This window comes from Mus pahari, unplaced genomic scaffold (assembly GCF_900095145.1).
Source record: "Mus pahari unplaced genomic scaffold, PAHARI_EIJ_v1.1 scaffold_10936_1, whole genome shotgun sequence".
Lineage (NCBI taxonomy): Eukaryota > Metazoa > Chordata > Mammalia > Rodentia > Muridae > Mus > Mus pahari.
In genome coordinates, this window is record NW_018391958.1 from 1 (window position 1) to 24,258 (window position 24,258).

The 24,258-nt window shown below is 43.7% G+C and overlaps 1 protein-coding gene and 3 pseudogenes across 1 annotated transcript; 1 reads left to right on the plus strand and 3 right to left on the minus strand.

Annotated features, from left to right (window-relative positions):
* The first annotated feature begins 12,604 nt into the window (after positions 1-12,604).
* LOC110314778 lies at positions 12,605-12,916 on the plus strand (annotated as a pseudogene).
* A 3,269-nt stretch (positions 12,917-16,185) lies between these two features.
* LOC110314779 lies at positions 16,186-16,785 on the minus strand (annotated as a pseudogene).
* Positions 16,786-20,166: 3,381 nt separating this feature from the next.
* On the minus strand, positions 20,167-22,452 carry LOC110314780 (annotated as a pseudogene).
* A 1,008-nt stretch (positions 22,453-23,460) lies between these two features.
* LOC110314781 (eukaryotic translation initiation factor 1A-like) lies at positions 23,461-24,216 on the minus strand. Its single transcript, XM_021189002.2, has one exon. The coding sequence runs from the start codon at positions 24,003-24,005 to the stop codon at positions 23,571-23,573; it is 435 nt and encodes a 144-aa protein (XP_021044661.1). The 5' UTR covers positions 24,006-24,216; the 3' UTR covers positions 23,461-23,570.
* Positions 24,217-24,258: the final 42 nt, after the last annotated feature.

The following is a 24,258-nucleotide window of genomic DNA, read 5'->3' on the forward strand; positions in this document are numbered from 1 at the left end:
GAAGGGGGCTGCAACCCTGTAGGTGCAACAACAATATGAACTAACCAGTACCCCCTGAGCTTGTGTCTCTAGCTGCATATGTAGCAGAAGATGGAGGCCCCTTGGTCTTGCAAACTTTATATGACCCAGCACAGGGGAAGGCCAGGGCCAAGTAGTGGGAGTGGGTGGGTAGGTGAGCTGGGGCGGGGGAGGGGTATAGGGAACTTTCAGGATAGTATTTGAAATGTAAATAAAGAAAATAATAATACATTAATAAATAAATAATTTTTTGGTGTACAGAGATATAATACCCTTTTTTATTTTTTTGAAGATTGTTCCACAATACCTGTTTCTCAATCCTTTTTTTTTTTTTTTTGGAAGATTATAAGGGATTACAGTAATATGGATAATGTTAAATTGTTGACAGAAAGTCTCAAATGCTTGACTGTAATAGCCATTTGCATTATCTGTTTTATTCTGATTTGTAACAACCAGCATAGAAGAACAATACAGGCAATGCCTAATTACATTTATAGTTGCTTCTCCTGTTAAAGTAGTTGCAACTAGAGAGCCTAAAAAGGTGTCAATAGTCACATGGCCTCTATCTCCTCTCTTTGCCCTTAGCAGAAATGACCTGCTATCCAGGTGTGAAAAAGTCAGGCTCATGACCTTCTTTTTCATTCACCTTCCTAACAATTGGGTCTAAGCCTGCTATTTCCTTAAGTAATTCTAAAATGTGTGTGTGTGTGTGTGTGTGTGTGTGTGTGTGTGTGTGTGTGTGTGTGTGTGTGCTCAATGTCTACCTGCAATAAAAAACATTATTTTGCCATGGGCTAGTTCTGGCCCTATCCATTTAGATAGAAGACAGAATTCCATTCTCTTAATTTTCTAGATACCTCCCAGAGAAACACTCTCATGTATAGAAGTTTTTCTTTCTTGTGCTGGGATACAGTTATGTTTACCTTTGTCAGTAACTGGCATTTCAGAGTAGGTTGTTGCTGTTCTTGTGATTTCGAGAGACATGGAGTGAGGGATTCATCTATGACAGGGAAACTGGCTTTGAATTATTTAAAAATTAATAGGAGTGAGAAGGTGGTTTTGTGGGTAAAGTGCTCGCTATGTAAGCATGAGATCCAGAGATTGGATCACCAAAAATCTCTGTTTACATGGAAGACTGTCTCTGATTCCAGTATGCAGAAGGTGGATGCAGGGTGTCCCCACAACAAACTGGCAAGCCAGACTGGCCAAACAGCAAGAACCCCAAGTTCAGCAAGAGCCCCTGCTTCAATCTGTAAGAGGAAGAGTGATCTAAGAATACACACAGTCTCAACCGCAAATCTATGCAGACACATTCACCTCCAAAGACATATGGTCCCACTGACATCATACATACACACATCTTGGAGGATTCAGTTGCTCAAAGCCAGGCCCAGTGTCACTTTCTTCCTGCTACCTTCAGTTCACATGTAGAACTCTCAACTCCCTCACAAGCACCACTTCTGACAGCATGCTTCCATGCTTTTCACTATGACAATAAAGAATCTCTGAAAGTGTAAGTTATCCTCAATTAAATGCTTTGCTTTATAAGAATTACCATATTCATAGTATCTCTTCACAGCAATAAAACCCCTAAGACTGTAAAGGGATGGTCTCAGATATCAAATGGATGCCTTCTGAGCTACAGAATACTAGGTAGTAATGAAGATTATCAAAGAAAATGGCAGGGCTCAGAGCATGAGGTTAATTGTCCCCTGCCAAACTGTTCTGTAGAAAAAGGAATAATCTTAAAAATAAGGCTTCATCCTCTTAAGATTCGAGCCAGTGTTCCAAAGGAATAATTAGATCTGGGAAGGAATGGGGTCTGCAGGTCCTACAGAACTTTTAACTAGGAAATATCACTGTTATGGGGAAAGTGGCCAACTGAAATGCTTCTCTCCTAGTCCCCCAACCAATGAACAGCTCAGTCCAAAGAGGCTGCAGGATCAAATCTCAAAGCCATGCTTAGTCAAAACTTGATTTTTGACATTTCAGAACACTTTTGCCTAACTTAATAATAAAAATTAGTGTAAAACTGTGAGGATCTTAGAGTTATATTGCTATGAACAGAAACCATGGCCAAGGCAACACTTATAAGGATGATATATATAATTGGGCCTGGCTTATAGGTTCAGAGGTTCAATCCATTATCATCTGTGGGAAGAAGGTGTGGCCGTGGCTGCGGCCTTGTGAGCCAAGACGGCACCCTGGTTCACTGCCAAGCCCCGTGATTCCTGCTTGACTACCAAAAACCTGATTATGCGCACCTGAGTGATTACACGCTGCCCGCCTGACATATAGTGTCATACAGCATGATATTGAGTCACTGGCCTATCAACACCCACCCTGTCTGCGTGCATGGCTCACATATAGAGCATGCTGAATGCTGATTGGATAATGAGTGATGAGAGACAAGTGCAGAGGGTGGAAGGGGATAAATTGGGCAATCCCAGAATAAAGTGGGAGAAGCTGAGCTGGGGTGAGCTGTAGAGAGAATAAAGGAAGCTGCAACGGGAAGCTGTGGAAGCTGCTCAAACCCTGCCTTGGCGTAAGTGTCATCTTTGCCCCACCTCTGCTGGACAGAGGTCAGGGGTGCACGGCAATCATCAAGGCAGAAGCATGGCAGCATCCAAGCAGATATGGGGCTGGAGGAGCTGTGAATTCCACCTCTTGTTCTGAAGGCAGTTAGCACAAGACTCACTTCTACACAGCTAGGATGAGGGTATTAAAGCCTAAGCTCACAGTGACATACCTATTCCAATGAGGCTACAATCCTAAGAGTGGCACTCCCTGGAGCAAACACATACAAATCATCACATTCCACTCCCTGGCTCCCATAGGCTTGTTTGAACACAGGAGCCTATTGGGGCCATACCTACCCATAGAATAATAAAAATACATTAGCCCAACTTCCTAAGCCCCGATACTCTATAGCAGTCTCAACAATATTAAAAGTCCAAAGTTCAAAGTCTCTTCTGAGATTCATCCAGACACATAACTGTAATCCTCAAAGCAAGGCAGAAAACAAGCTGGGCAAACTCCAAACTCTTCATTTCCCTGTCTGATGTCAAAGTGGTCTTGACATCTCCAACTCTTTTATTGGCTTTTTTTACTGCAATAAACTTCTTTCTCTTGAACTGGTTCTATTCCCTGTTAGTTTTCCTCAGCAGAGAGTCCATGACTCTGGAAACTTGAACATCTTGAGGGTCTCCAAGGCAACTTCAATGTTACAGCTTCTTGTTTTAATGTGTGAGATCCGCACATGATCTTCTGAGAAACTCCAAAGGGCTAGAATCACTTCACTAGCTATGCTCTGTGTAGCATTCTAAGCTCAGATTCATTCACTCCATTATTGCTACTGTTCATGATGATCATCCCATGGTAATGGCATCTCCAATATACTGGGGTCTTCTGCTGCAACTAGACTTCACCAATAATCTCTCATAGGCTCTCTTCATGGTGCCAAGCCTCAAATACTTTGCATGACCCCTTCAGTCCTGGGACATCAACTGCAACTGGGGATGCACTTTCACCAATGGCCTTCCATGGTCTTGCACAATCCCAAGGCTCAGCTGCTCTTTATGATTTCAAAACAAATATCACTGGGTGACTCTAGCACATTACTAAGTACAGCTGGAGCACAAGGTACAACATTTCCTATCTCTGGAACACAGCTTCTTTGTGATCTCAGAAAATATTTGAAGATGCAAAATCTTTAAGTTCAGACTCCATTTTAGAACCTGACCTAAGTTTGAACTCTGCTAAACTAACAGGCTGTTACCTAGCATTAATTTCCAAGTTTCTCCCCAACAAAACTTGAGCCTAGCTTCGGTCTCTAGGCTAATCACCAACAAAACCTGTTTCTCCTGGTTACACCCTAGAGACCAGCATCTCCATGTTAATCCTCCAACAATCCTTCACCACCAGGTCACAAGTTCACCCCCTGCTTAAGGACCACCAATGTAGATGGGAGCAGAAATTAAGTTTATGATATGATTGCCAGCACCAACCAATTATATTAAAGGCCACGTTGGCTTTCCTAGAAGATGCTCGCACATGTACTCTCTGCTTGCTCCTTACTACAAAGTCTTGCCCAGATAGACATTCAGGTCTCCCCCACTACCAAATCATCCTGTGTGAAAGGGGTACATTGTTGTGGGGTGGGTAAGCTAGCTCAAATAGAATAAAGACCCTGCTGTGAGTTGCATCAGATCAACTCCTGTCTGTGTTTTGGGGACCACTAACATTTTCTTTGCAGTACATTTTGGTGCATTGGCTAGGAAGTTTCCCACAACACTCAGGACTACTGATCTGGAGAGTCTTGAAGGCAGCCAAACTAGTCTTTGTGTTTTCATGTTTGTAACACTGTGTCAAACTTCCTGCTTCTTGCCTGTGTGATCACTGAATTTGAACTTTCTGTGAGATCTACAGAACAGAAGAGAAGCAAGGCTGTATAAAGGTAAATATAGTTACTCTTCCAGCTGTGCTGAAATGATTTATTTGTGTGGAACCTGGTAGCTTGTGTCACCATGGTAATTCTTCTAGGTTTGAAGCCATGCTGAGGAATTTGTCTGAGTGTCAGAAGTTTTCTATGTGGTCTGAGCAGGTGAGTACTTGTGCAGTGGTCCAAAAGCTTGTGATTTGTGTGCAGCTAATTTGCCTGAATGTTAGAAACTTTTTTGAGATCTATTATGCAGAACAAAAACTTGTGTAAAGATAAATGACTTATGTTGCCATGGTAACCTCCAGGTCTGACTAAACATCAGTACTGCAGGTTGTCATATGTGTGAGCACCATCTTCTGGTTGCTTCTTGTTAATGCGTGCTCTATCTTTTTCTTCCAGGTCTGAGTGGTACCACATCTGTCCTCTGTGAGAGCCACCTTCTGGTTGATTCTTTCTTCTGATTTTGGTTTTGGTTGCAGCCTGTCTCTGTTCACAGGTGTGGAGTGGTACCATATCTGTCTTCTTTGCATGCCACCTTCTGGTTGGTTCTTGTTACTTCAGGGTGTATCTTTTTTTTAATATAACTTTGGTTGGTTTTTGTTTCTGGTTGTGACTTTTTCTGTTAGGTGATTTTAAATGTAGCCACATATTTATGGGAACAAGGCCTTAAATTTGTCCTGTGGCTGCTTTAAGATTAGAACAGGCATGTCTGCAAGTCATGGCAATGCTGTGTCCAAGAGACATTCTGAGTTTCAGTTTAAGTGGGTGTTGCTCAGGAAGTTCCTGTGTAGGAACAAGGCCTTGATTTTGTACCTGTGGCCAATTGCAGTTAGAGGTAGCCATGGCTATATTGGGGCCAGGAGATGTCCTGAGTCCTTGTCTGAGGTGGGTGTGGNCTCAGGGGAGCCGAGAGATGGCCAACAGTCTGGTTCTTTTCTTGTGTGTGAGCACCGCTTTTGGTTGTTTTTCATTTCTACCTGATAGAGAGGAATGACTGGAATTGTGTTTTGGGTGTCATAGAGAGTTCCTTTTCATGAATACCACTTTCTGGTTGTTTCTTGTTTCTGCTTCATAGACAGCAAAGGTTTTATATGTGTATTTGTGTTCCTCATTATGAGATGACTTTGATGAGGTAACCTTGATGAGGAGAATTTGATGAGATGACATTGACAAAGTGACTATGACATTGACAGACTTATTGACATGAGACAAGCTATACCTACCACATTCTACAGGTTCTCTTAACCACAGAAGAGGCCAAGAAGCTTATTCCTGGCACCACAGGAGAACTCCTCACCCCCATATGCTTGCTTTCTCCTAATGCCCAGACTGGCATTTTAACACTGTTGAAGGTAAGAAGAGGGAGGCCCTTGGTCTACAATCAGACTCTGCTGGCAGGTCTCAAGTCATCTTCAAGACAGCTCTCAAGTTTGGACATAGTATATGACATTATACAGGGAGCAAATGAAAGCCCTACAACTTTAAAAAATAAAAAAAACATTTCAACAACACATGCCCATGGACACTGAATCACCAGAGACAAAGACAGCAGTCATGCTAGCTTTTATTAATCAGAGAGCTCCAGATATTAAGAAAAACTCCAGACAATTGAGAGGTTAATAAAAAAAGTCTGAGAGATTTAGTGAAAGTGGTAAATAGAGCATTTAATAGAAGAGAGATTACAGAAGAAAAGTAGATGAAAGGACGAAAGCAACAGACTCAAGACCTGGCAAAGATCCTGTTGGCAGCCCTGGCCAAACAAAAATACTGTAAGAGAAGGCTAAAACAGATAGCTTCAGAAGAAAGAGATAGGGGGGTCCTAAATATCAAAAGTGCCCCTTCCCTATGCCCAGTGTAACTCTAAAAGTAAAAGAGAAAGAGACTAGTTTTTTGTTGGTAATTAACAAGGTTCAACATTCTATATTGCTAAAAACCTGAAGATAATGTCTCTTCATCAATTTATAAATGACTTCCCAGTGGCAACAGAATCAAAATGAAAACACAAAACCTCTTAGAGACCCTAAAAAAAATCGGATGAATCACAAGAAGGAAGACTAAAGAGTGGACATTTCAATCCTATTTAGAAGGAGAACAAAATAGTCATGGGAGGTAGAGGGTCGGAGGGCCTCAGGAGGAAGAAAGGAGGGGAGGGGGAGGGAGCAGGATCACATGTGGTCTGAGATAAATGAGATGTACAGTGGTTCAGGAAATTGAACAGAGGTCTGTAGCAATGAGGGATGGGGAATTAGGAGTATCCCAGATTCCAGGAAAGTAAGAACCTCCCAGAGCCTCTAGGGGATGACATTAGCTGAAATGCACAACAAAGGGGAGAGACAACCTATATCCAGAGGTTAGGCAATCCCCTCTCCCATTGAGAGATGGGGGAACCACCACCCATCTCTAAAATTTTGACCCAGAATTGCTTTGATCTAAAATAAATACAGGGATAAAGAGTGGAGCAGAGACTGAAGCAAAGGCCATTCAGAGACTATTCCACCTAGGGATCCATCCCACATGCAGGTGCCAAACCCAGACAATATTGCTGATGTCAAAAAGTGCTTACTGATGCTGACAGGAGCCTGACAGAGCTGTCTCCTGAAAGGCTCTGCCAGAGCCTGACCAATACAGATGCAGATGCATGCAGCCAACCATTGGACTGAGCACTGGGACCCTAATGGAGAAGTTCGGGGAAGGACTGAAGGAGCTTAAGGGGCCTTATCTGGCATCAATGAGTGGGGAAGCCCTTGGTCCTTTGAAGGCTTGATGCCCTAGTGTAGGGGAATGCTAGGGCAGTTAGGCAGAAGGGGGTGTGTGGGTGAAGGATCACCTTCATAGAAATGGGGCAAGGGGGGGTGTGATAGGGGATTTGGAGAGGAGAAAATGGGGATGGGGATAATATTTGAAATGTAAATAAATGAAATATCCAATAATAATTCAGACTGTTGAACCTCCACTAAGAAGGCCTTACTCTGCCAACCACAGATGACCTCCCTAGACCCATGGTATGCATTCTTGAACTCAGGGCCCTGGCATTCACCAATGGCCAATGTGTCACCATATGGCAGAAGCTGACCCCCACCCTGTTTACACATCAGTGAAGCAATGGTCTCCTTGTTAAAGATGATGCTAGAATGACTCATTACCAGCCAGAGTTCTTGAATGCCCACAGGAAAACTTTTCAGTTGCCCTGCTGCCTGACCCTGAGCTCAATTGATGGGTTCCTGCACAAGTGTTCAGATGGGTGGAGAGGTAACATGGTTCACCAATGACAACAGTCTCATTCTGAATGGACAGAGGTATGCTGGGGCAGTGGTTGTTCTCAAACACTGAGATCATATGAGCAGAGCCACTCTTGACAGGAATGTCAGCCCAGAAAGCTGAGTTGGCAGCTCTGACCAAGGCATTAGATCTGAGAAAAGACAAGAGATACCAATAGCCAGTGTGCCTTTGCTTCTGCTCATATCTGTGGGGCTATTTATGTAAAGAGAGGTCTGACAGCAGAAGGAAGGTATAAACTCCAACTCAGAGGGAAACAAGACAACCTAGTGGGTGACCCTAGAAAGTAGGCCTCTCATGTCCTTGATTGCGCTAGAGTCAGGAGATCCCACACTCTCAGAACAGACAGAAAATATGATCTGGGTCAATAACCTGCCCATCACCGTGCCATAGAAGATAATGGAGTACTGTTGCGGGAAATATTAAAAGATGAATCTGCCAACATTCAGTGGGGCCAGGCCACACTCTAGTGCTCCTGATACCTAGCTCCAGTTTCGAGGCAAATCCCCCACAAGACCAGTGTCTCTAGGTTACACCCCCAAAACACCTCCATCTCCAGGTTAATCCCCCAACAAACCTGCTCCCTCAGGTTTCAAACCCACCCCCTGCCTAACAATCACTTAAGCATAGGGGAGCAGAAATGAAGTTTATGATATTTCTGGCGGCACCAGCCAATTATGTTAAAGACCACCCTGGCTTTCCAATTAGATGTTTGCACATGTACTTCCTGCCTGCTGCTTACTATAAAGTCAGGTCTCTACCACCACCAAAACCTTCCACTGTGACAGTGGTACATTTGGGGATGGGAGAGCTAGCTCTAGTAGAGTTATGACCCTGTTGTGAGTTGCATCAGATCTGTGTTTAGGGGACAACTAACATGTCCCTGACACTACAATTTTACTTCAGTATTGCTGGTCTTTTCTTAATGACTGCTAATTTCTTAGCTCCAGTTAACGATCAATTGTCCCAATAGTCTCATCTCCTCTTGACAATAAAGCCAGAGACACATGACCAAAGGTGCCAAAGTTCTGCTGTTTGATGAAGCTGGAAGATGCCCCTTTGGTGTATTATAGTATTACTACTACTACTGATCTCATCTACGAGACTTCAAAATATGTGCTGACTCTAGAGTTCAGTCCATACTTCCAAGGCTTAGGCTATAGCAAGGTAGCTATTAGCTGCTTCTGCAGGACGAATATCTGGAGTTTACCTGCCTGTGGATCTTTGAGATCCCCCACCTGCAAACACCTGCAACACCCTCTAGCACAGAAGACACATAGCACCTGTGGTGCTTGGTGTTCTGGGTGTCCTGTGTTGGTTGAGTCTGCTTCTTCCCAGAACCATTGCTAATGAGCGTATAAGAGTTCACCAAAGCTGTGCTATGGTGATTTGCTTATATTCCATCCACCTTCTTTAGAAAAATGAATTTGCATTGAGCTCAAGTCTTCCTGCTTGAGCAGTGAGTACTGCACGGAGTGAGCAGCCTCCTCCTCAGCCCTGGTCACCTCACTGCAAATTCCTCACAACTTCAAGTATCCAGGGTTTAAAATGGAGACAGAGAGAAGTTAGGTCTTCTGAAGTTTTTTGTTTATTTTTATGTTTTCTGTAAATTTGGGGGGGGGTGTAGGGAGCTGAAACATAGACAACTTAGGTAACTTGCTAAGTTCCAGAACCAGATAAGATAGGGAAACTCATGAAAATCCAGCAAAAGTGAACCAAACAAACACCCAAAATAAGTAAATGAAACCATTGCCTGTGGTAAGTTATTTAAAAGTAAATTTCATTAGGTGGAATAGACCAGTTAAGAGCACTAATTCCTGACACTCACATGGTGTCTCAGAAATATCTGCTACTCTAGTACACAGTGGGTCAAAAGCCCTCTTTTGGTCTCCTTATGCACCAGGAATGCATGTTGTTACAGATGTACTGGAAGACAAAACATCTTTATAATATATATATATATATATATATATATATATAAAATAAAATTGTAAACTAACTTTGGTTACATGTAGTACATGAGTGTGTGGGTAACATGTTTGTTTGTGTGTGTATAAAACAACCATAACACCTGTGTGAAGGTCGAAGAACAACCTGAGAGATTCTGTTTTCTCCATGTATGTGAGACTGTACTCAGGTAGTCAAGCATGGCAGCAAGAGCCTTTACTCACTGTGACACTCAATCAGTTTGACAGATCTACTTGTGTTGTAGTAAAATTGCTGTTCTCTAAATAACCTTAGGACAATGAAGGATCATGATACAAGCATCCCATATGATATGACTCTGTGGAAAATGAGACTTGACTGAAGAACACATATCCATCCCTTTTTAAAGATTAATTTATTTATTTTATGTATATGAGTACACTGTTGTTGTTCGAATGGTTGTGAAACCATCATGTGGTTGCTGGGAATATCAAATCAGGACCTCCAATTGCTCTGGCTGGACCCTACTAGCTCCAGTCTGATTTATTTATTATTAAATCTAAGTACAATGTAGCTGTTCTCAGATGTACCAGAAGAGGGCGTCAGATCTCTTTATGGGTGGTTGTGAGCCTCCATGTGATTTCTGGGATTTGAACTCAGGACCTTCGAGAGAGCAGTCAGTGCTCTTCTATCCAGCCCATCCCTTTCTTTCAATCCTACATCCCAGGTTTTGGTCGATGCCTTTTTGATTTCCCACATTTATTATTTCAACATTGTCCTCAGTAGATTCTTTTGTCTCTCATTACCATAGAAAACCAGAAAGCAGTAAAAAGTGCCCTTTTGTTTGTTTGGTGTGGTGATTGAATTATTGTTGGAGCAGGGTGTGGTACTATCTGAAGGTGTGGTCTTGTTGGATTATAGATGCATCACTGTGGAGGCAGGGCTTTGGAGAAATGTGTATATATATATATATATATATATATATATATATATATACACACACACACACACACACACACACACACACACACACAAGCTCTGCCCAGGGTGAGACTCACTAGTCTCATTTTGCTGCCTTCGAATTGGGAGGGAGAGGCAAACAGATATCTGATCTAGGAAATCCTAGTCTGTAGAAAGTGTTCCAGGGTAGCCTGGAGTACACAAAAAAGCCCTATCTCAGAAAGAAAGAATCATCTTTCTTGTGTTTGTTAGTCCTCCTTCAAAGAAGATAGTACTTTGCCTTGCCTGCCTACTTCCCTCCTTCCTTCTCTGCAAGAAAGTAAGTCCCTCTTGCTTTTGGGATTTCACTAGCTGCCTTCACATCTCTTGGGGAGCTGTAACCTGGAATTGGAAGCCCGATAGGCCCCTCCTCCTGGAAATTCTGTTTGGTCACAAAATTTTAACAACATCCACAGAAATGAAACTAGAACCAACAGATGATGTTTACTAGTGTGGTACTAGCCTTGGTACAGAAAATAAGAATGAGATATGCTGACTAAGGGTTAGAGGTAGCAAACATCCGAGTCTATTTCAGGCACTATTATATAGATTAGTAGGACTATGAGGGGAAAGGTAGAATTTGAAATGGATGCACACAAGAACATCAGGGGTGCAGTGTGTGTTGTATGTGCTGATCATAGCAATGTGGAAAAGTGAAGTCTCAAAAAGGCCAGGCTGGCAAATACAAAGCTTTAAGTTAGCTTTCATTTCTATGATTTTAAATGTCATTCATAAAAGCTAGCAGATATGGGCTGGACTGAGATCAGTACCACAGTCTCCCAAGCCCTTAATATTCTAATATTTTGCTCATAGTAATTAGGAATTGTTGTTCTGCCTTGTCTGTCTATCTATCTGTCTGTCTATCTATCTGTCTATCTGTCTGTCTGTCTATCTGTCTATCTATCTATCTATCTATCTATCTATCTATCTATCTATCTATGTCGAGAGCAGGGCAGGGGGTTGGGGGAGTAGGGAAGTTCTATTTCTTTTGTTACTAGAAAGATGGACATGTAGGAAAGAAAGTAGGTTTTCTCTAGCTGCCCTGACATCCCTTGGTGGGTGGTAACCTTGAAGTGTAAGCCAAATAAGTCCCTCCTCCTCCTTTAATTCTTTTTTGTTGCTTTTGTTCGATTATTTTAACAACAGCAATGAAAGTGTAACTAGGTCTTGGTCCAGAAAAATTAGTGAGTTATGCTGACTAAGGGGTTACAGCTAGCAAACATTCAAGACTTCTTCAGGCACTATGATATAGATTAGTAGGACCATGAGGGGAAAGGTTGAACTTGAAATGGATGCACACAAGAGAAACACCAGGGGTGTTGTGTGTATTGTGTGCTTATTGTAGCAATGGGGGAAAGTGTGGACTCAAAACAGCCAGGCTTGGGAACTACACAGCGTTCAGTAAGCTTTCATTTATATGTTTTTAAATGCCCTTTATAAAAATAGCAAATATGGGCTGGAGGAATAGCTCGGTGGTTCAGAGCATTGGCTGTTCTTGCAGAGGAACTTGTTTGTTTCCCAGCACCCACATGGCAGCTCCCAAACCATTGGTGACAGCAATTTAGGAATCTTACACTCTCTTCCAGTCTCTGAAGGCACCAGGCATGTATGTAGTACATAGACATACATCCAAACAAATCACTCATACACATCAAAATGAAATGAGCCTACTTTTATTTAAAACTGTAAACAAACAATGAAAGTATAAGTTTGATGTTTATGTGTTTGTTTTTGTCTCATTTTGCTTTGCCTTTTAGGTCCATGAACTGTCCTAGCAAATGAATCTACCACCAAAGAGGGGAGGAAGGTGTTATTCCCAGTGGCTGCACCTGTAGAGAGGGTCTAAAAGTCCCACAGTCTTTACATATTAAAAGTTCAATCCGGACATCCAGCCAGGGTTCAGCGTTGGAGCTGCAAGTTGTTTCATCCATAGGTTCAAGGACATTGGAGCTCCAGCCACAATGATTGAGGTGGTTTGCAACGACCATCTAGGAAAGAAAGTCCAAGTTAAGTACAACACGATGACACCATCAGTGACTTGAAGAAACTGATAGCAGCTCAACTGACTCCTGCTGGAATAACACCTTTCTTTAAATGTGATACATGATTTTTAAGGACCACGTGTCTCTGGGAGACTATGAAATCCACGATGGCATGAACCTGGAGCTTTATTATCAGTGGAGGGGAATATTCTTCCTCCTCCTTGCCCCACTCTGCCCTGCCTTCCTTTCCCACCTTCATTTGACACTTGTATAGATGGTCATTTAAAAAAAAAAATTATTTATTTAATGTAAGTACACTGTAGCTGTCTTCAGACACTCCAGAAGAGGGCATCAGATTTCGTTACAGATGGTTGTGAGCCACCATGTGGTTGCTGGGATTTGAAGTCAGGACCTTTGGAAGAGCAGTCGGCGCTCTTAACCACTGAGCCATCTCACCAGCCCCAGCACGAGGCAACTTTAATGATGGAGCTCCAGGCTGATACGTGCCTCACACAGGACACAGAGGAATCAACCACGAGGCTCAAAAGATAGGTGTTTTTGTAGGAAAAGGGTCAGGGGTTGGGAGAAGTTGGCGCGGCTGCACACAATTGGTTCATTTAAACAACCATTTAGTTACAGGTCAGTAGGATAGTACATGTAAATTAAAGCATCAGCAATTCCGGGGAGGTATGGGATAGTGGCTTGTGACTGGGTCAGCATGACCCTGGCCACCAGATGGCCGATGAATCAGTCAGAATAGCTCAGACCAGTTTTTGCATTTTTTTTCTCTATTTTATTGCCATTCCCAGTCAACTTGACCTCAGGAATGCCTTAACAAGGGGTTTGCCTGGACATAGCCGTGCTTGTTTTTGTAAGAGTTCCAGCTCCTGACCTTCAAGGCCTGCCAGGACTTGTTATTGTAAGATCTTCAGCTAGGCCTTCAGGGCCTGTCAGGACATGCTGGACTTGCCTCAGGCCTTCAAGCTTCTAATTTTGCCCTATTTGTCTCGTGTTACACTTTTGACTATAAGTTCTTTGCTTTTCAACAGCAGGTGTGGAAGATCCCACCATGTATATCCAAGGGGAAGAACTTGAAGGGTGATATAATTCCAGTGCATATATGGCTGGCTGCTGATGAAAGACTTCACGTAGGTCATGTGAGAAATTTGACAAACTGACTGAAGCACTCTCCAGAGCTGCTTGGACGTTTAGTCTTTTACAGTTTCCTGAATGTTCTTGCATCTGTGAGGCCACATCAGTTTACCTCAGGCCCAGAGGGACACTGGCGTGTGTGTATGGTGATGGCAGAAGGGTCTAGTGCAGCTAAAGAGGTGTGAGGAGATAAAGGAGAGGAAGTTGCATAAGGAGTTCCAGGAGTTCGAGGAAGTGATGGAGAAGAGTAGCAGAGAAGCCCTGGGCCATCAAATGCTGGAAGCTGAGCATGGGGCAAGAGCCCAGATTCTCAACCTAAAGCTAGGAGAGGCAGGGCAGCAAGGAGGGAAGCAGGCAGAGCAGGAGTAGCTTAGGAAGGAGGAAGGCCAGGTCTGTCTGCGCAGCCTGTACCTGGAAGAGGAGGCCCTGCAGCTCAACCAGCAGGTGGATGTCTCCAGTCAGCACAAAGACCTACTGAATGTGAATCTTCTCTGAAGGAGGAGTGAGACAGGTAAGTCAATTCTTTCTTTCTCAGATAAGGTTTTCCTGTGTAGCCCTGGATGCCCTGGAACTCCTTCTATACACCAAGCTGGCTTAGGTCAGATACCCACTTGCCTCTGCTCCCCAATTCAAAGGCAGGAAGGAGAGACTGCTGAGGCTCACATTGGGCAGAGCTTGAAAATATATATATTCAATGTATATATACATATATATTGAATATATATATTGAATATATATATTGAATATATATAGAATATATATTGAATATATATAGAATATATATTGAATATATATATTGAATATATATATATATATATATATATATATATATATATTCCCTCAAAACCCCGCCTCCACAGGGACACACCTCCTCCAACAAGGCCACACTTCCAGCTAGTACCACACCCTGTGCCAAGCATAATTCAATCACCAAACCAATAAAATACACAAAAGGACACTTCTATTTTCTTATTATGTTTTTTTTGATTAGTTATTCCATTTGTTTACATCTCAAATGACATCTACCCCTCTCAGGTTACTCCTCAACCCCCCATCCCATCTGCCCTGTCCCTCTCTCCTTTGCCTCCATGAGGGTACTCCCACACCCACCCACCTACCCACTCCCGCCCCACCACTCCAGCATCCCTCTATGTTGGGGCATCAAGCCTTCCCAGGATCAAGGGCCTCCCCTCCCTTTGATGTCAGACAAGGCCATCCCACTGCTACCTATATATCTGGAGCCATGGATCCCCCGATGTGCTCTTTTTAAAGTTTTAACTATTTTTTTGATTTCAGGATATTATATAATTCCATCATTCTCCCCCTACCCTTCCAACTTGTCCAATGTTCCCCCTACTTCTACTCCCTCCCAACTTAATTACCTTTTTATTATTCTCTCTCTGTCTGTCTCTGTCTTTGTGTCTTTCTCTGCTGCACACACACACACACACACACACACATGCAAATTGGAAATCACATTTCTAGGGAAGATGAATTCTGGAGGACTTGTGAATTCAAGCCAGAGTTGAAGATCAGTGACTTCCTGCCATAGCTGTGTTGCAGAGACGTCTAGAAGACAGCCGCATCCCTCTGGCCAACAGGCTCTGCCGTGAAAATATCACCAAGCTGCACACATGGGAAAAGCTAGAGGCAAGGGGCTTAGCAGTAAGGCTGTTTTATGTACCCTGTGAAACTTTTGTAGGCTAGTGAGCCAACTGTTTATCAACTGTTTATAGTATCAGATGTTAGAACTCTAGAACTGTTTTCAGGATGTTAAGTCTCATTTCTCGTTGATATTGAATCCAAACTTTCTCAAACTGTGCATTGAAGTTGGTTTTATTTGCCATTTGAGAAATAAAACCCAATTCCCCAAATTTAAGTTTCAATTAAATTTTATTTTAATTATTCAGAGCTTGTGTGAATTATTTTTGCCGTTTTCTTATTTCTCATCAGTGACTTTGTCATGACTAACATGAGAGAGAAACCAAAATGTTAATCTATTTTATACATGCTTATGAACAAATGGGCTTTCTGGAACTCTCGACAGTCAGAGGCAAGCACATTACTCAGGACAACCTGAGCATTAATTTAGCATGTAAGAAAGCAAATTCATGGTTTATTTTTTTTCTTTTTATTATATTTAATCTTGTTTTTCGACACTCCAGTCTTTATCCCCTTTCTGGTCCCCACTCTGGCAGTTCCTCATCCCATCCCTCCTCCCCTTTGTCTCCAAGAGGATGTCTCCATGCCCCACCAGCACACCCCACCCTACTGGGCCTCCTCACTCTCTGGAGTCTCAAGTCTCTTGAGGGTTGGGTGCATCTTCTCCCACAGAGGCTAGATCAGGCAATCCTCTGCTGTATATGTCACCTTTAGTTTCAAGAGGCCTCTCTACTCCTTGCTTGGCTTCTTGAGTTCACACTCCTGCTCCTTGGGGCAACTGCTTTCAGAGGGTCTTTTAGAACCACTGTGTCCTTTTGCTTCTGCCAAAAACTTGTCCAAACCAAAAGGATCTTGCTCAAAGTGAACTGGTCCTTCTCGGCCTCTCAGTCTACGGTCTGAACCAGAAAAATGCCTTCTCAGGAACGAATCTGTTGGTCTTTATCCTGGTTCCGAGGTCATCACGGTACACATCCTTGTCCAGATTTTTACTGGGCCTGTAGATACTCTGAGCCACATCTTTACCGCCTCTCCAGACCTGATTATAAATGTTGTAAATTTTGTCCTCTCTACCTGCAAACCCACTGTCCATACCCTTGGATTGGTTGAAGAACCTTCGACCATACTGAACTTCATTGGAAGTTTGAGGACTGGGCACAGTAAGAGCAACAACTTCACTGATATCTCTATTTTCATTTCTCTGCGGTTTTGACCTCCTCTCAGGCGCTGCCCTGGAAGGTTCCGGGCCTGTTGCCTCTCTTTTCATCTGTCTTGGTGGATTTCATTCCTTTCACTGGCCTCTCTGTTCTCTTTTCCTACATGGGGTTTCATCCCACCCCATTGCAAGAATATGGGACCAAGCAAATTCTGACTGAACACTCTGAAATCATGACTCAGAAGGAATCCTTTTTAGAAAAAAACTTCTGTCAGCAAACTTGATCTCACTCTGAAGAACTAATCTGAGGAGTTCTGGATTTGGCATTTACATGTGCACTGTCTGTGTCTGGGAGAGCGCCATCCATCTCCAAGCGGAGAATCTGATTTGAATATCTGACTATAGATGTTTTCTCTGGTAGCTCAATAGCTATATATCATCTGGTGTTATCGTGTCTGTTTAGAAAAAATTTTAGACTTATGTATTTTATATTGTGTGTATGAATGTTTTGTCTACATATATGTATGTATGCAAGGGCACCACCTGTATGACCTTGGAAGTCAGAAAAGGATGTCAGATACACTGGAACTGGAGTTACAGATGGTCATGAGCCACAAGATGCTGGGAATGGAACGAGGTTCTCTGCAAGTGCAGTAAGAACGCTTAACCACTGACCATCTCTCTATCTCCAGCACGGATCCCTTTCCCTTCCTCCTCCTCCTCTTCCTCCTTCTTCTTCTCCCTCTTCCACTTCCTCCTCCTCCTCTTCTTATTTTGGTTTTTGAGACAGGGTTTTTCTGTGCAGCCCTGGCTGTCCTAGAAGTCACTCTAGAGAGTAGGCTGACCCCCAAACTCTCTGAGACCCACCTGCCTCTGCCTCTCAAGTGCTGGGACTATAGATGTGTGCCAGCACGGCCCAGCTCATCATGGATTCTTAACTCTGCTGGCAGCTCCTCTCCCAGATGTGGTTCTATGACCTTTGTTGCCAGTTGTATGTGTCATGCTTTCTCTCCTTAATCGCTGCTGGTGAGCATAGATAACAGTTGCTATTATCCCCTTCCCCCTTGCCCCATGGGGATATGCATCCTGATATAGCTTCTTTAGTTTATTTCCTCAGGATTCAGTGTCAACAAGTGTTCTCAGAGGGAGGTCACTGACCTGGTGCCTGTCCTCAAGAGTAAACTGAGTTAAAAAGTCAGATAGGGAAACGGGCTTTGTAATAACAGACAGTGGGATATGAAACCACTTCTGTTTACCAAGTGCCTTTTTTCTTTTATGTGTTGAGGGTAAAGACAGACTGTTTCATCTAGACCCAGCTTTGAAGGAGCCTCTGGTCATGGAGTCCACGCATGCTTGCAAAAGCAGTCTAAAGTCAGACACACATCAGGACTGCTGCCCTGGTGAGATGCAGGAGTGAACACTAGGGCCTGGGAGTCAGGAGGAGCGGCCTAAGGAAGCAGGATTTGAGCGGAACCTTAAGGTTAAATAGCCAGGAGGCAGGAAAGTGTCCCTGGGCACTTTTATAAGTTAGTCACTAAGCTGTGCAATTCTTCTCTTTTCCTGTTTGAGGACAGTTTTATTAGAGTTTAAAGGAAAAACTTCGGGTCAGGCAAGTTGTCATTCCCAGTAGCTGCCCAGAAGAGGGAGAGAGACAAGAGAAAGACAAACCCATGCTGTTTGAGTTAAGCTGGTGCAGAGGCAGCCACAGGGCAGACAAGCAGCCACATGGTGGGAATGGCACATTTGAAAGAGTTTGAACAAGCCAGGTTAAGCAGTGCTGGGGCCTGCCTTGATCCCAGCACTCAGGTGGCAGAAGGAGGCAGATCTATGTGAGTTCTAGGCCAGCCTGGTCTACAAAGAGAGTTACAGGACAGGACAGCCTGGGCTATACACAGAAACAATGAAAACCAAAGCGTGTGTGTGTGTGTGTGTGTGGTGTGTGTGTGTGTGTGAGAGAGAGAGAGAGAGAGAGAGAGAGAGAGAGAGAGAGAGAGAACAAGAGAGGAGAGAAAGAACAAGAGAGAGAGAGAGAGAGAGAGAGAGAGAGAGAAAATGAGAGAGGTGGGGGCAGGGGCGGGGCGGGGGCGGGGACATACTTGGGCTCTGGTTACCATCCAAAGAAAAAGACAGTAGAGAAGAAAGGGAAGTATTGAGTTTTCACCCAGGACGACCAACAATGAGTTGTCCATTCACTGACGTCTCTGGTCCTGGCTATCCTGGTTGGACACTCAGTGAGCAAACCTTGCTGATAGGTCGTGCTCAGCACACACAGGTGGACTGGAATTATGCTTTGTGAGAGTGCAGACGGACAATTTTAAATATAATTTTAAATTGAATAGAAGTTTAAATCTTTACGGGGGTGCATTCCTTTTATCCCAGGAGGTAAAGCCAAGCTGATCTCTGAGGTCAAGGTCAGACAGAGACAGAGCAAGTTCTAGGTGAAGGAAAGCTTAAACACAGGCATGGCGATACACACCTTTAATCCCAAGAGGTGGGCATCCAGATCTCTGAGTCAAGGTCAGTCTCCAGGGCAAGATCCAGGACAGCCAAGCTTAGGCAGAGAAGGAGTTGGAAAAGAGGAAGTGAGTGATATTGTAAGAGAACAAGGGACCATGTTCCAGCCCCTGCAAGCAGCAGAACTTCTCAGCTTTGGCCATGTGGCTCTGGTTTTATAGCCAAGAAGAGAAAGAGACTACTCAGTGGATGCTGGATAACTGGAGATAGGAAATTAGTGGTGAATAGAAAGAAACCAGAATCACGGAGGTAAAATGTTCGGGGAAGTGTTTTCTGAGAACATAAAGAACCTGTGTTCCAGAGACAGGCAAGGTTGTATGTGCCTCCTGATGCAGCTGGACTTGGTAATGTGTAAGGGTCACCCAGGTGGTACTGGTTTTGAAAAAGAAGGGTCATAAAAGCACTGTCCTTGGGGAGCCTGACTTAAGTGACCCTACCTTGTGGTCTCTCTAAAGTTTCAAGCATGGAGTGACATCCCCAAGGTGTCTTAGGGGGAACATTTGGCCAATTTCAATCTACAGGGAAAAAAGCAGGAAAGTTGAAGAGGTGGGAGGGGATCGGCAGCTATTCTGCTAAACTGCCTGGGGCTAAGTTCCAGAAAACAGTGGGGATGTGGTACAGGTCCTGCAGAGTACAGACAGGCCATGACTTGATACAAGCTAAGGGCAGAGCAAAGGATCACCGATTTCCCGGAAGCCACCAGAGACAAAGGGTGTGGCTACATACTAAGTGCGACTTCTTGCCCCTCCCTGTGACTTGTGAAGATTAGGAAAGCCAGTTCTGTACCTGTCTGTGACACCTATAGAACTATCAAAACTGGCCAGAGATTGACAAAATCCTCATTTTATAAAAAGAGGTATTTATTTATATTTCTATGAGTACACTGCAGCTACCTTCAGACACACAGGAGAGGAGGGCATCGGATCCCATTACAGATGGCTGTGAACCACCCTCTCGTTGCTGGGAATTGAACTCAGGACCTCTGGAAGAAGAGTTAGTGCTCTTAACCAAATCAGCCATCTCTCCAGCCCTTAAAGCCTCATTCACAGGGAACAGATATATAAAAACACACTGATGAATTTCTCCATCTGACATGATCCTACCAAACCCACTGCCTCAGTTGCTTTATTGTTGTTGCCCCTCCTGCCACACAGTGTGATGAAAGACGACATGCCCAACAAAAGGAGAAAAGCCAAAAACATCAGAAAGCCTCTGGGGACAGAAATCTCCATGCATTGCAGACATTTCTCCAAGAACTGCTGGAGACATATGAAAGAGCCCATCTGTCCAGAGCTTGTGATGGCTTCGATTCTGGGCAAGTAGTCCTCTTGGATGAGAAGTATCATCTTCCAGAACGGGACCTGGTACTGCTTCATGAGGGCATTCCCACACACCTCCAAGAAGTCACAAAGGAGAGTGGACATCACATCTGAGAGAGCCTTCATGTTGAAGGTCTGTGCGAACCAGTGCCAGCCATGACTTAAGCCATGAGCATGACCCTCCTGCTGGTTTCCGTAGGGCCACTTGATCTGGATGATGGTGGCATACAAACGGATGACTCCAGACGAGTGTTTCAGAAAGTTTTCCTGACCTTGGAAGCCATCACTTGGTAGCCAAGCATCCGTTGAGAATCCTCCAAAACCATCCCTTCCTTGAAAGTTGGGTAGAAAGGAACGAATTATGGACACTTCTTGTGGAGATGAGCAAGAATGAGGTCTCCCACTTTGGGGTGGAGCATTCAGGTACCAGAAGCCACCACTGCAATGGGGAATGCCACTTCACGGTGAGAGGCCACTTCCTCCTCCCCTTGTTTCACAAATTTCTCTGCCAGTTTGTACTGGACAAAGTCCAGCCCCTGAGGTCTAAGAGTGACAGACACTGAAAGCCCACCTGACTGGACAAGCTTTCCAGAGAGCAGGCTATGGATCTTGTCAAAGACCTCCTTCAGCTTTGAACTTGTGATGCTGGAGATCTGGCTCACTGGGAGGGTGGCTGCCTTCTGCAAGTCCAGTTTTATCATTTTGATCTGACTGTCCTTGCTGCTGGTCAGGTCTTCAAAGGCAAACACACATTTGGCAGAAGCATCCTGAGGTTGCTGGTACCACTGCATCTTACTATCTTGTAGCTTCCCCTGCTGGTCTTCAATCTGTGTCCCTGCTGGCCTTGGGCTGGATACAGAGCTCTGGTCAGGAGCCCCTGGCCCCCAATGAACCTGTGACTCCTGCCACTTGACCCAGGGCCGCCGCTGCCTCCTCCTCCTCCTCCTCCTCCTCCTCCTCCTCCTCCTCCTCCTCTGTTTCAAAGTCTCTGTTGATCTGCTCCAAATTCAAGAGGAGGTCCTGCATTTCCTGCAGGGATAGGTCAGCCTCTGCTTGGTTCTCTGCTGTGGGATAGCCACTCTCCAAGGTGTCGGGAATGATTCTGGAGATGAGGCCACACAACTGGTTGTCCTGGGTCTGGACGGCAGCCAGGTCCACATTCAGCAGGTCTTTGTGCTGACTGGAGGCATCCAGGTGCTTCTTGATCTGCAGGGCCTCCTCTTGCAGGGTGTACAGGCAGTGCAGATGGAGCTGGCCTTCCTCCTTCCTAAGCTGCTCCTGCTCTGCTGCTTCAGATGGTGCTGCCATCTCCTAGCTTTAGGTTGAGAATCTTGGCTCTGGAGAGATGCAGCTCAACTTTCAGCTTCTCCTGATAGCCCAGGGCTTCTCTGCTACTCTTCTCCATCACTTCCTCTAAGTCCTGGAACTCCTTAAGCAAACTCAGCTGCTTCAGCTTCTCAAACCTCTTTAGCTGTTCAGATATCATCTCTGAGAGGGCTCACACGTTCCCCTCTTGCTCCTCCTGCCACTGCCTCAGGTCCCCTGTTCCTCTCATTCTGGATGCCAATTAGAACACCGGATGCAACCTTCCACTATGATCACAAGAAAGGACTGAAGTGCAATAGGTTCTGTGTATGGGGCCTCATGTGTGCTCTGGGTTCCATATGGTGTTGAGGGTGAGGGGGGTTGTGGGGTACTTCTGACCAGAAAAATTAGTAGTGAGGATTAGTACAGGCCTGAAGCAGATCCAAAGGATGGTGAATTTTCAGAGGAGGGAGCATTCTCTTGCATGCGCCCTGAGGTGTTCGGTAGGATGTGATCTACCACCCATCCAAAGTAAGAAGATAGTTTGGGAAGAGCCCTGCATTCTTGCAAAACATCCCGGTAGTACAGCAGCCACTTGGGGCTGTAGTGCAGGCAGCCTTTGCTGGAGTTGGGGAGTGCCCTCCTGGTTTCCTAGCAGAGACCATCCAACTGCAATGACCTTTTTTTTGTCTTTCCAGAAATCATATAGTCACTTATTTTTGTTATATACCAGAGATATAATGAGCATATTAAAAAGAAAAACTTTTTAAACCAACATGTTTTTAATGTGTCTCTGTTTCAGAACTCCTCCATTCAGAAAACAAGAACCACGTTTTCATTCCTCTGTGGCTCCTTTTCCTTTAACCTAAGCTTAATTTAAGTAAAACTTAACTTGTAAAATTATGTAACTAACTTTAATCAATACACAGCAATTCATTTACTAAAACCTCAATACAGAAGCTAATTTCTTGAAAACAGCTTAACACAAAGGACCTACTTTACAAAGTATAGAATATTTTGCCTTATTAATAACTACCTTCTTTGAAAAGTTCTCTATGTAAGAATCAGAACAGATTTACTTCTCTTTTTTATTTTCATTCCTTTTTTGGGTATGCCTTAAAAAAGTGAAATTATATGTAAACATTGTCAACTATTATATTTTTAAAGTCAAGAAAATGGATTATCTCACCTAAGTTCTTACTTTCTACAATGACAAATTTTTAAAACTCAAAATTGCTACCCATATAATTTAAAAACAGCACCATAAGGTGCAACAACTTATGTGTGACAACAACTTAAAGGATCAAACAAATGTATACAACATGAAAGTATAAAATGACATGTCTGCATAAATACAAAAATAGCCATATTTTGTCTGACTCCAAGTGCAGATGCACATGTGTGTAAGTCTGCTGAAAAGTCTCAAATACAGCCGGATGCTTAGAACATAAAGGCCTCAAGCAGGTGTGCTAGACTAGGACTTACTTCAGTCTACCATGGCTACCAGGCAGAACTGCTGACACCACACACTCACGTGCCAGAAATGAAGGGTCACAAATGAAAAGGTAGTCTCTTAACAGTGCACACTGCTGTGCCCTAAGTTCAGTTATACCCATAAGCACAAATTGTTAATTTGTCACTTAAGATAACTCAACATCTTAGGTTTTCAAAGAAATAGAATACTTCAAAACATAAAATTCATCAATTTGCANNAANAAGNCACACTCTTGCCAAATGAAGNTTTACTTAACAGCTGAAGATCAAGATGCCAATTGTGNAGAGCTAGCTTCAGAGAACTTGGAATATAACTTGCTTANATTAGGTTATATATCATCAATGTCTTCATCATCATCTCCAATATCATCAAACAGGATTTCATCATCATCTCCAGGACCAAATGTATACGTTTCATTGATTTTGGCATTTTCTGGAAGTTCTCCATAGGCCTTCAGACTTCTTGCTTCATCTGGATTGTANTTTAAGATTACATCAGCTTTGCTATCTTGATAGTCTCGTAGACCAATCAATATAATGTCTGAGGTATTTATCCAAACCTTTTTTCTCAACTTCCCTCTTATNTGGCACAGCCTCCTTACACCATCAAAACACATTGCTTCCAACCGTCCGCATCCCAGCATTTTGGTCACCTGAGCATACTCCTGCCCATGTTCTTTAAACACCAACTCTCTCTTCTCAGATTCGTTTTCATTTCTCCCTCTGCGCCTGTTTTTGCCTCCTTTGCCTTTATTCTTTGGCATGATGGAAAAGGCAACCACAGGAGTCAGGCGAGGGACTCCTGGCAGACAGTGGCTGGCAACAGCTGTGACTCCTTTTCAAAAGGTACTATACTACTAGGATGGGTGGCAGGAAGTATCTAACAGTGGCAGATCTGAAAGTAACAGTGTAAGTATAGAAGATCCACAGGCAGCCAACAGTGTTCCAGAGTCCTGGCTTCTGATAGCTACAAAATAATACACAATAATATATTATAAATTAATATAATAGCATATA